This window comes from Colobus angolensis, unplaced genomic scaffold (genome assembly GCF_000951035.1).
Source record: "Colobus angolensis palliatus isolate OR3802 unplaced genomic scaffold, Cang.pa_1.0 Scaffold308, whole genome shotgun sequence".
In the NCBI taxonomy this organism is placed as follows: domain Eukaryota; kingdom Metazoa; phylum Chordata; class Mammalia; order Primates; family Cercopithecidae; genus Colobus; species Colobus angolensis.
This window is the reverse complement of record NW_012116355.1, coordinates 1,506,580-1,519,970: the sequence shown is the minus strand read 5'-3', so window position 1 is coordinate 1,519,970 and position 13,391 is coordinate 1,506,580. Positions and strand designations below refer to the sequence as shown.

Below are 13,391 nucleotides of genomic sequence, written 5' to 3'. Positions count from 1 at the left end.
GGCATAAACCCGGGAGGCGGAGCTTGCAGTGAGCTGAGATCCGGCCACTGCACTCCAGCCCGGGCGACAGAGCAAGACTCTGTCTCAAAAAAAATAAATAAATAAAATAAAATAAAATAAAATGAGCCTAGAACATAGGCTCTTATCATATCAGAAAGTCAGGACACTATCAAGAACGAATAGAGTTGTGCCAAAAAGACACAGGAACATTCTTGAAAGAGCTCCTATTGACTAAATATGTTGAATTTAAGCAGCAAAAAAATATATAATGATTTCAGAGTTCATAATAATACAAAAAAGGTAAACAACAACAACAAAACAAACTCATGTTATGTTTAGGTAACATGAACACCAACTCATTCTGAAAAGTGGTGAATAAATTAAAGAATCATCTTGCTTCCACTACAAACTGTATGTCAGGATAATCAGATAGCTGAGGAAAAATTCTTCTTTTCAGCTAATACATACAGAAGGAATATTAGAATTAGAATATCACCATTCTGGAACACTTAATGAAATAATAGATATAGATGAGATTCTTCAATGGCTGATAAAATTCTTAGGTTAAAAACAGCTGAATGTCCTTAACAGAGGCTAAGGGAAAAAAAAGTAAAAATATATAAAATAAAAAATAAAGGCTGAAATGAAACTTTATGATAGAGGAATTAGGCTGACAACACTTGAATCTCTTTTCAATCTTAAAATCACAAAGAGAGACAACCAGACATTCTCTATCTCCTAATGTATTGCTATAGAAAATCTAAGAACCACCTATGAGTTGTTTTTGCCAAAAAATATAGAACCTAAATCTGATCACATCTGTAATTCAGGACTGTCCCAACAGAAATACATGAGCCACAAATGCAAACAATATATGTAATTCTAAATTTCTAATAGTCATATCTTTTTTTAAAAAAGAAAAAGAGGCTGGGCGCGGTGGCTCATGCCTGTAATCCCAGCAGTTTGGGAGGCTGAGGCAGGCGGATCACAAGGTCAGAAGATTGAGACCATCATGGCTAACACGGTGAAACCCCATCTCTACTAAAAAAAAAATACAAAAAATTAGCCGGGTGTGGTGGCGGGCGCCTGTAGTCCCAACTACTCGGGAGGCTGAGGCAGGAGAATGGCATGAACCCGGGAGGTGGAGCTTGCAGTGAGCCGAGATTGCGCCACCGCACTCCAGCCTCGGAAGCAGAGCGAGACTCCGTCTCAGAAAAAAAAAGAAAAAGAAACAGACAAAATTAATGTTAATTATATATTTTATTTAACTCAATATATCCAAACTACTATTTCAGCATGCAGTCAATATGAAAAAAATAAATGAGATATTCTACAAGCTTTTTTGGTAATCAAAATCTAGTGTGTATTTTACATTTAGAGCATATCTTAATTTAGACCATCCACATTTCAAGTGCTCAGTTGCCACATGTGGCTGGTGGCTACCATAGTGAGCAACACGGCTATAAAGTTTAGTCACCTGACAGGAAACATAAAGGATAATGAGTAACATGTTAAACATCAACACAAGGATGCAGGTGGCCAAGTACAGAATGTGGCAAATCTTACTGGACAAGTGACCCAGTTTTCTTCAACCAATACACTGATATAGAAAAAATGAAAGAGGGAGTAAGAACTCATAGGATTTTATTTGCATCTTGATTTGAACAAGTTAACTATAAAAAGATATTTATGGGACAATTAGAAGAATTATAATACTTACTGGATAATAAAGAATTACTTCTTTAGGTATGATAATGTCATTACGGCTATATTAAAAAGTAAGAGTATCTCTTTGAGATATATTTAAAAAATTTTTTTTTGAGATGGAGTCTTGCTCTGTTGTTTCCCAGGCTGGAGTGCAGTGGCATGATCTCGGCTCACTGCAACCTCCACCTCCTGGGTTCAAGAGATTTTCCTGCCTCAGCCTCCCGAGTAGCTGGGGTTGTAAGAGCCTGCCACCATGCCCAACTGATTTTTGGTATTTTTAGTAGAGACAAGGTTTCACCATGTTGGCCAGGCTGAACTACCTGAAGTGATCCACCCTCCTCAGCCTCCAAAAGTGTTGGGATTACAGGCGTGAGCCACCGCGCCCAGCCAAGATATATACAGTATTTATGGAATAAATGACATGATGACTAGGATTTTCTTTTTGTTGTTGTTGTTTTTGAGACTGAGTCCCACTCTGTCTCATTGCACCAGGCTGGGGTGCAATGGCACAATCTTGGCTCACTGCAACCTCCGCCTCCTGGGTTCAAGCGATTCTCTTGCCTCGGCCTCCTGGGTAGCTTGGATTACAGGCGCCCGGCACCATGCCCAGTTAACTTTTGTATTTTTAGTAGAGACAGAGTTTCACCATGTTGGCTAGTCTCATCTTGAACTCCTGACCTCAAGTTATCCACCTGCCTCAGCCTCTCAAAGTGCTGGGATTATAGGTGTGAGCCACTGCTCCCAGCTGGACTTTCTTTAAAATAATCCAACTCGGGGAGGGAAGGGGTTGCTTAGATTTTTCATATGTTGGTAACTGTTGAATCTGACAGGTATATGGGAGATCATTATACTGTTTGTTCTACTTTTCTATGTTTGAAAAATTAATATAATTTTAAAGCTTGGGGAAAGAGAGAAAGCTTAACAGAGTTAACCGTTCAGCAACTGCAGAGATACTTCTGTTCCTAATTCGCATGGATTGACCGGGGAAAAGAAGACAAGGACAGAAGAAAATAGTTGCCTAGAATTGTGAGAGTCTGTCTGGTCAGCTCTCCGTCTCCAACCCTGGCATTCCGTTATCACACAAGAACAGGGCAGTTGCTTTCCTGATTCCACCCCACATTCATCCACTCTGCCTATATATAATGGGCAAAGTCTTTCAAGAAGGATTTTTAGATTAAAGATTTTGAACAACTTACAGCCAGTAGACTCTGATTTATTTCTGCACCTTCCATCTTTGTCTGTCTATCTGAGTCCCTTGCATCTGCTGCTCTTTCACTGCCAGCCAAGTCAATAAAAGAGATCCTAGAGAAAAGACACAGGAGGAGTGACTTCTGTTAAGCTGTATTTTTATATCAGTGAGCATTCTGTGACTTCTGGAAGAAATTAACATTGGCCCATCCTTGGGAAAGAAAAGACATTACTGAGCCAGGTATGGTGGCTCACACCTATAAACCCAGCTACTTGGGAGGCTGAGGTGGAGGACTGCTTGAGGCCAGGAGTTCTAGACCAGCCCGAGCAACACAGCAAGACCCTATCTCTTAAAAAATTCTAAAAACTGGCTGGGCGTGGTGGCTCACGCCTGTAATCCCAGCATTTTGGGAGGCTGAGGCGGGTGGATCACGAGGCCAAGAGATCAAGACCATCCTGGCCAACATGGTGAAACACCATCTCTACTAAAAATACAAAAATTAGCTGGGCGTGGTGGTGCACGCCTGTAGTCCCAGCCACTAGGGAGGCTGAGGCAGAAGAATCACTTGAACCTGAGAGGCGGAGGTTGCAGTGAGCCAAGATTGCGCCACTGCACTCCAGCCTCGCGACAGAGTGAGACTCCTTCTCAAGAAAAAAAAAAATTGTAAAAATTAGCTGGTAGGCTGAGTACCTGGGACTACAGGTGTGGACCACCACATCCAGCTATTTTTTTTTTTTAAGAGACAGGGTGGATGTGACGGTGATCTGGCTGTGACATCTGTCACCCCATTGATCAAACTACTAGGCTCAAGAGATCCTCTCACCTTGCCCTCCCAAAGTGCTGAGATTACAGGTGTCAGCCATCATCAGCCTACCAGTTAATCTTCACAATTTTTTTTTTTTTTTTTGAGACGGAGCCCCACTCTGTTGCCAGGCTCTTGAGCCTAGGCGTTCAAGACCAGCCTGGGCAAAATAGAGAGACCCCGTTTCAACCCTGGAGACCGATGGGGTGACAGATGTCGCAGCCAGATCAACCTCACATCCACCCTGTCTCTTGAAAAAAAAATAGCTAGGTGTGGTGGTCCACACCTGTAGTCCCAGCTACACAGGAGGCTGAGGCAGGAGGACTGCTTGAGCCCAGTGAAACCCTATCTTACATACAAACAAACAAACATGACTGTCAGCTTTCCAAGAGTATCACAAGAGTCTGATCTGTCAGTTGATGCTGGTATTGTCCACTCAAACATGTCTATTGGTTTTAATTATTTATGAGAAAGTATGACTAAAATTAATAAAATATTCTTCCCAAAAGGCTAAATGACCACAATGCTAATCACTTAAGTAACCACTTAGGTAATTACATAGAAAACTTTTGTGGACAGTAATCCAGCAAAAAAAAAAGAAAAGAAAAGAAAAACACTTATTACTCAGAGATGAAATAGGCTCATCCATCAGCGTGGCAGATTATTTGCTAAGAGAGCACCAGAGAAGTAATGAATGTATCCAATTGTCTTATGGCTTCTTTCAAGAAGAATGGATTAATCTTCTCCTCCCACCTTTTTTGGCATGTAAGCTCTCTGAGATGCATTCCCTACTGTTTCTCTGCTGAAACTGTGTTTCATGTTACAAGCAATCAATGTCCCTTTTAATAACTTAGGGTTGACCAACAATAGGTCATTACTTCATGGTTAATCAACTGATGACACGTTAGTACAATGATTTATTTCAGGGTTAACAACTCTACTCTGTATCCCTGCAATGAAGAACTCCATGGTGGCAGGGTATCCTGTTGTTGAGAAACCATACTTCAAAGTCACATTAAAGGAAAGGCAGACAATGTAACTCCCTGATATTTCCAGCTCACCTGCCAAATGTCCTCTTGGCTGAATCTTTGATCTGAATTTGGATGATGGCATGGGAGCGGGAAGAGTCTGCATTAACTCCAGTGGCCCCAGTGCTGCGCTCCTTGCTGCCCTTTAAGATCACCTGAAAATAAAATCCATAGGATGACTTCCCCAAGGAGTAAACAAAACCCTCTGGCTACTAAGAATTGGCTAAGAGCAGTAAACAGCAGACATACAATTGTGTCAGTGCAGTGCAGCTTCTTCTGTCCAGGTGGAAAACCGCTCAAACACTAAATTATACCTAGTAAGTACCCAATGACAATGAAAACAATGTGAAATACTAATCTTGTGGGAGAACGTTCCATAGCTCAAGAGCTAATTTACTTCTTGATCTCATACACTCTTTTTAGTATCTTTGATGGATTTAGCCTAACTAAAATCCCCAGGGCATAACTTGGCTCCAAAGCAGGGTCTCATAATACCCATCTATCTTAGTAAATGAGGCAAAGGACATAAATGTGCATTATAGAATGACTAATCACATCCACCTGTTCTACCAGGATGCAGTAATAAAGGAGGCCAGGTCTGATGTAGAAATATGGAAGTGATGAGTTACTGTGATTACCACGAGCCCATGATTTCCCTTGAGACTAATCCTCACTCACCCTAGACCGGGAGTAAAGGACTCCTAACAGGAGTCCTTCTGGCCATAATGGAACGGGGCAGGGGATGTGAAGTCTCAGGATTGGCCTGCAGCCACTGAAAACACAGTCATTTAAGAACATGCTGCCCTTATTTTGGACAGGCGTATGAGTGTTAGTTACTGAGAATAAAAAAGGCAAAACAAATTTTTTTTGAAATAGGGGCTTGCTCTGTCACCCAGGCTGGAGTGCAGTGGTGTGATCATAGCTCACTGCAGCCATGACCTCCTGGGTTTGAGAGGTACTCCCAGCTCAGCCTCCTGAGTAGCTGGGATTATAGGTGTGCACCACCACACCTGGCTAATTTTTAAAATTTTTTGTAGAGACATGGTCTTACTATGTTGCCTAGGATGGTCTTGAACTCCCTGAGCTCAAGCAGTCCTCTCTCCTTAGTCCCTCAAAGTGGTAGGATTACGGGCATGAGCCACTGCACCCGGCCACAAGAAACTTTAAAAACATTACTTGGGCCTGGCATGGTGGCTCACGTCTGTAATCCCAGCTTCTCAGAAGACTGAGGCAGGAGGACCACTCGAGTCCAGGAGGTTGAGGCTGCAGTGAGCCGTGATTACAGAGCAAGACCCTGTCTCAAATAAATAAATAAACAAAAATTTTAAAATAAAAATTTAAAACTATATTCACCTTTAAAGCCAGTAAAAGAAAAGGGGGTAGCAGTGGACAATACATTTTTTCTTTTTTTTTTTTAATAAAAAAATAGATGGGGTCTCACTATGCTGCCCAGGCTGATCTTGAAGTCCTAGGCTCAAGCAATCCTCCCACCTTGGCCTCCCAAAATGCTGGGATTACAAGTGTGATATATTTCAATTAAATTTTAGAATGTGGAAAGATAATGAAGGGATGTTAATTGCCAGCAATGAAGTTATAAAGTAAGTAAGTAGGAAAGGGGGGAGTCAGTCTATCAACCCATTAGTACCACTAAGAGGGGCTCAGACTGGAAGCACCAGGTAATACTGGGATAAGGCAAAGATACACACAGTCAGTGATCAGAGCAGTAAAGCCCTCTGTGAAACATTCCCTGTTCATCCCCACCCTGTGCAGGAGGCAGAAGGTATAGTCTCCAGAAAATGGGAACCAGAGACCAAAAAGGACTAAGCACCAGGCACAGTGTGGGGCAGAGTCAAGTGAAAGAACTTAAACAAGGATTAAATAAAAGCAACACACCAGTTCCCCAACATTAGTCCTCAGCCAGAATTCTCTGGAAAAACCCTCACTTCCAAGCCCTTCATATGTTTACTATTTTGGGGACTTCCCCGGCAAAACCAATTAACTTTCAACCTATAGTGAAGCTTAATGATCAGCAAGCACACCTCTGACACACAAACTTTGTGACTGTTATTTTTTTAATGCCTCATACATACACGTAAATAGAAAGCCAAAGCCACCAGCATGAAAACACCAAACCAAAAGAGGGAAGAGAAAAAGCACTTGGAAATTTAAAATATGATAAAGTAAAAATTGTATTCAAAAGGTAGTAAGATATAGGCTGGGCATGGTGGCTCACACCTGTAATCCCAACACTTGGGGAGGCTGAGGCAAGAGGATCACTTGAGCCCAGGAGTTCAACACCAGCCTGGGCAAACAGTGAGACCCCCATCTCTACAAAAATTAGCTGGGCGTGGTGGTGCACACCTGTAGTCCCAGACAGGAGGCTGAGGCAGTAAGCTGCACTCCAGCCTAGGGGACAAAAATCTCATCTCTTAAAAATAATCACCTACTCTCAGGTTCGGGGGAAAAATTAATTAATTAAATAAAATGTTGTAAGTTTTAGGTTTTTAGGTTTTTTTTTTTTTTTTTTTGGAGCTGTAAGTTAAGGATATGTCCCAGAAAGTAAAACATAAACAAGATCTGCACTCCCATGTCTGTTGCAGCACTGTTCACAACAGCCAAGATTTGGAAGCAACCTAGTGTCCATCAAGAGATGAATGGATAAAGAAAATGTGGTGCTCGTACACAATGGAGTACCCATTCAGCCATGAAAAAGAATGAGAGCCTGTCATTTGCAACAACATGGACGGAACAGGGGATCATTATGTTAAGTGAAATAAGCCAGGCACAGAAAGACAAACATCACATGTTCTCACTTATGTGTGTGATCTAAAAATCAAAGAAATTGAACTCATGGACATAGATACTAGAAGGATGGTTACCACAGGGGCTGGGAAGGGTAGTGGGGATGCGGGGGTGGTTAATAAGTACACACAAAAAAAGAAATAATGAATAAGACCTACTATTTGACAATACAACAGGATGATTATAGTCAACAATATTTTATAGGCTGGGCGTGGTAGCTCACACCCATAATCCAGCACTTTGGGAGGCTAAGGCGGGTGGATCACTTTAGTGCAGGTGTTTGAGATCAGCCTGGCCTACAGGGTGAAACCCCATCTCTACTAAAAATTAAAAAATTAGCCAGGCGTGGTGTCACATACCTGTAATCCCAGCTACTCAGAAGGCTGAGGCAGGAGAATTGCTTGAACCCAGGAGGCGGAGGTTGCAGTGAGCTGAGATCACACCATTGCACTCCAGCCTGGGCGACAGAGCAAATAAAGAATAAAAGCCGGGTGTAGTGGGTCACACCTGTAATCCTAGCACTTTGGGAGGCCAAGGCGGGCAGATCACTTGAAGTCAGGAGTTTGAATAAGCCTGGCCAACATGGTGAAACCCCGTCTCTACTAAAAATACAAAAATTACCCGGGTGTTGTGGTGCATGCCTATAATCCCAGCTACTTGGGAGGCTGAGGCAGTAGAATTGCTTGAACCCAGGAGGTGGAGGTTGCAGTGAGCTGAGATCGCGCCATTGCACTCCAGCCTTGGGGGAAAAAAAAGAATAATAAAGTTCTATTTCATTTTTTCTCAATCTCTCACCATTTTAATTTATATGATATTGAACATAGTCACAGTTTCCAAATTAGGAATCCAAAAGTAGACAGAGCCAAACTTCAACAATAAGATACAAAATATCTTAACAAGTAGTAGCAGTTGCTTTTTAGAAATTTAATTAACTAAAAATATTTTTTCCATGATCTAAGCAATAGTATGTTTCTAAAGATTATCTGTATGTGAGATGTAAAATCAAAATTCAGAATCATACTTAAATACACCAATTTTGTAAAAAGTTTACTAAAAATTTAAAGAGACAACATGATGAATCCTTCTGTAAAGAGAAGAATCTGCTAATTTATAAAGCTAGATCATCAACTATATGGATACCACCTTTATGCTAATGAAATCATAGGAGTTACAGTGGTAATCTCTTCTACTGGATATGGCAAGTGCTGAGAAAAAAGCACTGCTAACTAAGCTCAGACGCTGGGTAAGACACTTAAGGCCAGCACTGTGACTGAACCATCCAGTTTAAATGCACCTTCTGGCCCTGGCTTCTCCCTGTCCCTTTCACTTCATGTTTACACAGGCTGGAATGCAACGCTGATGGATCATCAGATTGGTACTGTTCCTTTTTCAAACTTTTTTTTCCTCATTAGAAAAGACAAACTTAATGTGGAAAACTCGGAAAATATAGGAAGAGGATAAAGAAGAAAATATATATCTCTCATAATTCCAGTGATTATAAAATTCTGGTGTATTTCCTTTTAGAGTTTTTAGATTTCTTACAGCTTTTTTTTTTTCTTTTTTTTTTTTTGGTCATTTACAAATCCTATGAAAAGACAGGGGAGGTCTTAAACCTTTACATTTGTAAAAGCAATATGTCTGACTAATAAGGAAAGGAACACAGAGAAGCTAAGTGACTTATACAAGGTCACATAGGTAGAATATGGTCAGGCCAGGAATAGAAGGCAGATATCCTCTTCTACATGTAAGTAATGATGTTACTGATAATGCTAGTCCAATGAGACCCAGTGAGAACTCAGAGAGGCCTCAAGGCCGTACTTCGCAAGGAAATGTGGATATGAACAGGAAATGCAAAGGGTGGCCCTGTGGTTCTTCCTCAAGAGTGTCAAAAAAGATTGGCTTCTGAGACTGTGTTATAGACTTTTGAACTTGGGTTTTCACTGCATCTTGTACACCATAATGTACTGGGTATCTCTTAAGTACATCTCAGAGACCTAACATGTTGAGATGCCCTTTCCTGGTTAAATGTATTTTAGAGAAGGCATGAGGAATTTCTGGTCCTTGGTCCAATTTTTTCCAATAACAGCCTGCTATAGTCATGCCTTCCAGAAACTATGTAGCAATGCACCTGAGCTATGAAGAGTAAAAATGAGGCAGTCTGTGAATATCAAAGTCATCACATTTTTGTAAATGACATATACAACTGAAGTATAGCAGTTAAAAATGGTGAAATCTGGAGTCAGGTTGCCAGGGTTCACATGCCAGCTCTACCATGTGGTTGTGTAGACTACTGCAAATCACTTAACTTTTAAGGGTCTCAGTTTCTTATCTATAAAATGGGAATTATGGCCAGGCACAGTGGCTCACACTTGTACTCCCAGCACTCCAGGAGGCTGAGAAGGGCAGATCACCTGAGGTCAGGACTTTGACATCAGCCTTGCCAACACGGTGAAACCCTATCTCTATTAAAAATACAAAAATTGGCTGGGTGCAGTGGCTCACATCTGTAATCCCAGCACTTTGGGAGACTGAGGGTGGTGGATCACCTGAGGTCAGGAGTTCAAGACCAGCCTGGCCAACCTGGTAAAATCCCCCCATCTCTACTAAAAATACAAAAATATTAGGTGTGGTGGCATGCGCCTGTAATCCCAGTTACTTGGGAGGCTGAGGCAAGATAATCACTTGAACCCAGGAGGCAGGGGTTGCAGTGAGTTGGTATCACACCACTGCACTCCCACCTGGGCTACAAAGGGAGACTGTCTCAAAAACAAACAAACAAATATTAGCCAGGCATGGTGGCCTGCGCCTGTAATCTCAGCTACTTGGGAGGCTGAGGCAGGCTGGAACCCGGGAAGCAGAGGTTGTAGTGAGCCAAGATCGCTCCATTGCACTCCCACCTGGGCTACAAAGGGAGACTGTCTCAAAAACAAACAAACAAATATTAGCCAGGCATGGTGGCCTGCGCCTGTAATCTCAGCTACTTGGGAGGCTGAGGCAGGAGAATCGCTTCAACTCAGAAGGTGGAGGTTGCAGTGAGCCAAGATCACACCACTGCACTCCAGCCTGGGCCACAGAGCTAGACTCTGTCTCAAAAATAAAATAAAATATAATAGAATAGGAATTACCTAGGTTATTAAGGCTAAAAAAAAGATCATACATAACTAAAGCGCTTAGTGCCACAACTGGCACATGGTAACTTCTCAATAAACATTAATTTTTGAAAAGATACTAAAGGGGCCGGGCACGGTAGCTCATGCCTGTAATCCCAGCACTTAGGGAGGCTGAGGCAGGTGGATCACCTGAGGTCGGGCGTTAGAGACCAACATGGTAAAACCCTGTCTCTACTAAAAATACAAAAATTAGCCAGGTGTGGGTAGTGGGCACCTATAATCCCAGCTACTCAGGAGGCTGAGGCAGGAGAATCCCTTGAACCTGGGAGGCAGAGGTTGCTGTGAGTCAAGATCATGTCACTGCACTCTAGCCTGGACAAGAGAGCAAAATTCTGTCTCAAAAACAAAACAAAAAGAAAAGATACTAAAGAACTAACATCTTTGTTTAAACTTCTAAAACTTAAACTATTTCTTTTTTTCATAAATGTAAAACAATCAGAGTTTCATGGAAAAATATAGTTTTAGTGATCAACATGAAATATCATGGGCTCCCCAGTGCAAACCAAAAGAAAAAAACAGGGAAGGAAGCAGATAAGAGAAAGAGAGAATCTATTTGGGGGAAATGCAAGTCTAGGAGATGAGCAAAATTAATGCAATCACCTTTAAATCTACTAGGCCCCCTTTTCCTCTCACTGCCTCTTCCTTCTCAAACTCCTTCCCTAACTACACTCTGTTGGGCAAGTTTCTAAACCTAAGTTCTCTAGAGAGAACATATTATGTGAATAGTAAAATGGGAATCTGCTACAATAGGAAGTAATGAAAACTGGGCCTGGTGTGGTGGCTCACACCTGTAATCCCAGCACTTTGGGAGGCTGAGGTAGAGAATCACTTGAGCCCAGAAGTTCAAGACCAATCTGGGCAACATCTACAAAAAATTTTTTTAAAAATTAGCCAGGTGTGGTGGTGCACACCTGTGGTCCTAGCTACTCAGAAGGCTGAAGTGGGAGGATCGCTTGAGCCCAGGAGGTTGAGGCTGCAGTGAGCCGTGAATGCACCACTGCACTCCCGCCTAGGTGACAGAGTGAGACTCTATCTCAAAAAAAACAAAACAAAAAACTGTGGCGGTGCTGGGAAACATCATTCAGGGACTTAATAAGAATAATACATGTGGAAAGTTGAGCCAGTATCATACTACAAATTTTATGTATGTTATCTCACTTCCTTATCCCCATCATCCAACCCAATCATCTATCAATATCTACATGTTTCACGTTCAGACAGGTAAAGGATATACTCAGGGATACATGGCACTGTAACTGACTGCCCATTACAGCCAAGGCAATGATAAAACATGAAACAAGTTTATCAAAATTCCTAGGAATGAATACTTCTGACTATATAAAATGGATATAGAAATCACTTAAAAAAACAATGAATCTCTAAAACTGAAAAAATGCCCGTTGTCTGACAAAATCTCGATTCCAAATCTGGGAAATGTGATGAAGCAGTGAGTCTTCTGTAAAGGCAGGAAGTTCTGGGGCCTGCGTTGGCAAGAAATCAAATACACTTGGAAGAAGAAACTTCCTGGAGGAAGGACAATCCCATGTGAATAATGAAGCTACCAGCTGTGCAGGCAGGCCATGCCTGAATAATCCTGAGGGTGATTTGAGAGGGTAACACTCCAAGATGACACTTGAGGGTGACACTTGAGCAAACACATGGGTGACACCTGAGCGAGTATGAACAGTGACACTTGAGAGTGAAATGTGACACCTGAGTTAGCAAGTGCTGTTGTTTCAAGTCAATAAATGTTTATTTATGAGGATAACTGTGTCAGGTATCCATAAATTATATAAACTTTCCACCTTGATCTCAGCTGGCTTCCTCCTTGTACAACCCCATATGTACTGCAGACTGAGGGTATCAACGGCGATAATATGTTGACTAACAAGGAACTTTTCTGCTTTTCTTAGGAACCATACTTTAGAATAGAACAGTGCCATAAACTCTTCAGGATGGAGGGGTTGACTCAACACCAGACTGCCAGCATTTACGGCCTAAAGGCAATGAAGAGTCTTCTTCCTAGTGTTTGCTTCTTTCCCCTTTAATTGGTCTAATTTTCAGTGACAAAGGAATCCTGAGGACCAGACTCACCTGATACTCCTGGCCAAATGTGGGACTGGCTGGAGGTAGGGGCAAGAGGACCACAGGGAACAGAGTATGAGAAACAATTTCCTTAGGACTCCACAGCAGAGGAAGCTCTGGGAAGAATGGTCACAGCTCCGGGGCAGCCCTTCAGCATGTCCCACACACTTTCTTTCTGTGCCTACCTTTGCAATCACTAGAAAGAGGCTCTTAGGTGACCCTCTAAAACAGACACACTTGGGCGCTATACTCAGGTTTTGGATCCCAGGACCCAGGAATCTAATAACGCAAATGTGAAGTCTCATCCCTTAAGCAAAATTTACCTAAAGTATTTGTCTCAGGAAAAAGAAACTTATAAAAAGATCTATACCAATGATGGGCCACTATGCCACTGCACACACCCAAGTTCCAAGTATTAATTTTGAAAAAGCAACAACAAAATTTTCCACAAATCCTGTTATTTGAAGATTAAACAGTCCTTTAAACACCTAATTTTAAGCAAATAATAACAGAAGACATTGTTATCAATGTATGAATTAATTCAGTCAGTGTCTTTTCTCTTCTCTTTTTTTTTGAGACGGAGTCTGGCTCTGTCGCCCAGGCTGGAG

General features: G+C 41.8%; 1 protein-coding gene across 1 annotated transcript in view; it reads right to left on the bottom strand.

Annotated features, from left to right (window-relative positions):
* The window catches only part of KIF24 (kinesin family member 24), a 78,089-nt gene that overhangs the window by 14,889 nt on the left and 49,809 nt on the right, over positions 1–13,391 (bottom strand). Inside the window, exons 7-8 of the mRNA XM_011950559.1 lie at positions 4,760–4,881; positions 2,904–3,009 (exon numbers count right to left, since the gene is read on the bottom strand). Coding sequence (XP_011805949.1) covers positions 2,904–3,009; positions 4,760–4,881 — 228 coding nt within the window. The remainder of the gene's footprint in view (positions 1–2,903; positions 3,010–4,759; positions 4,882–13,391) is intronic.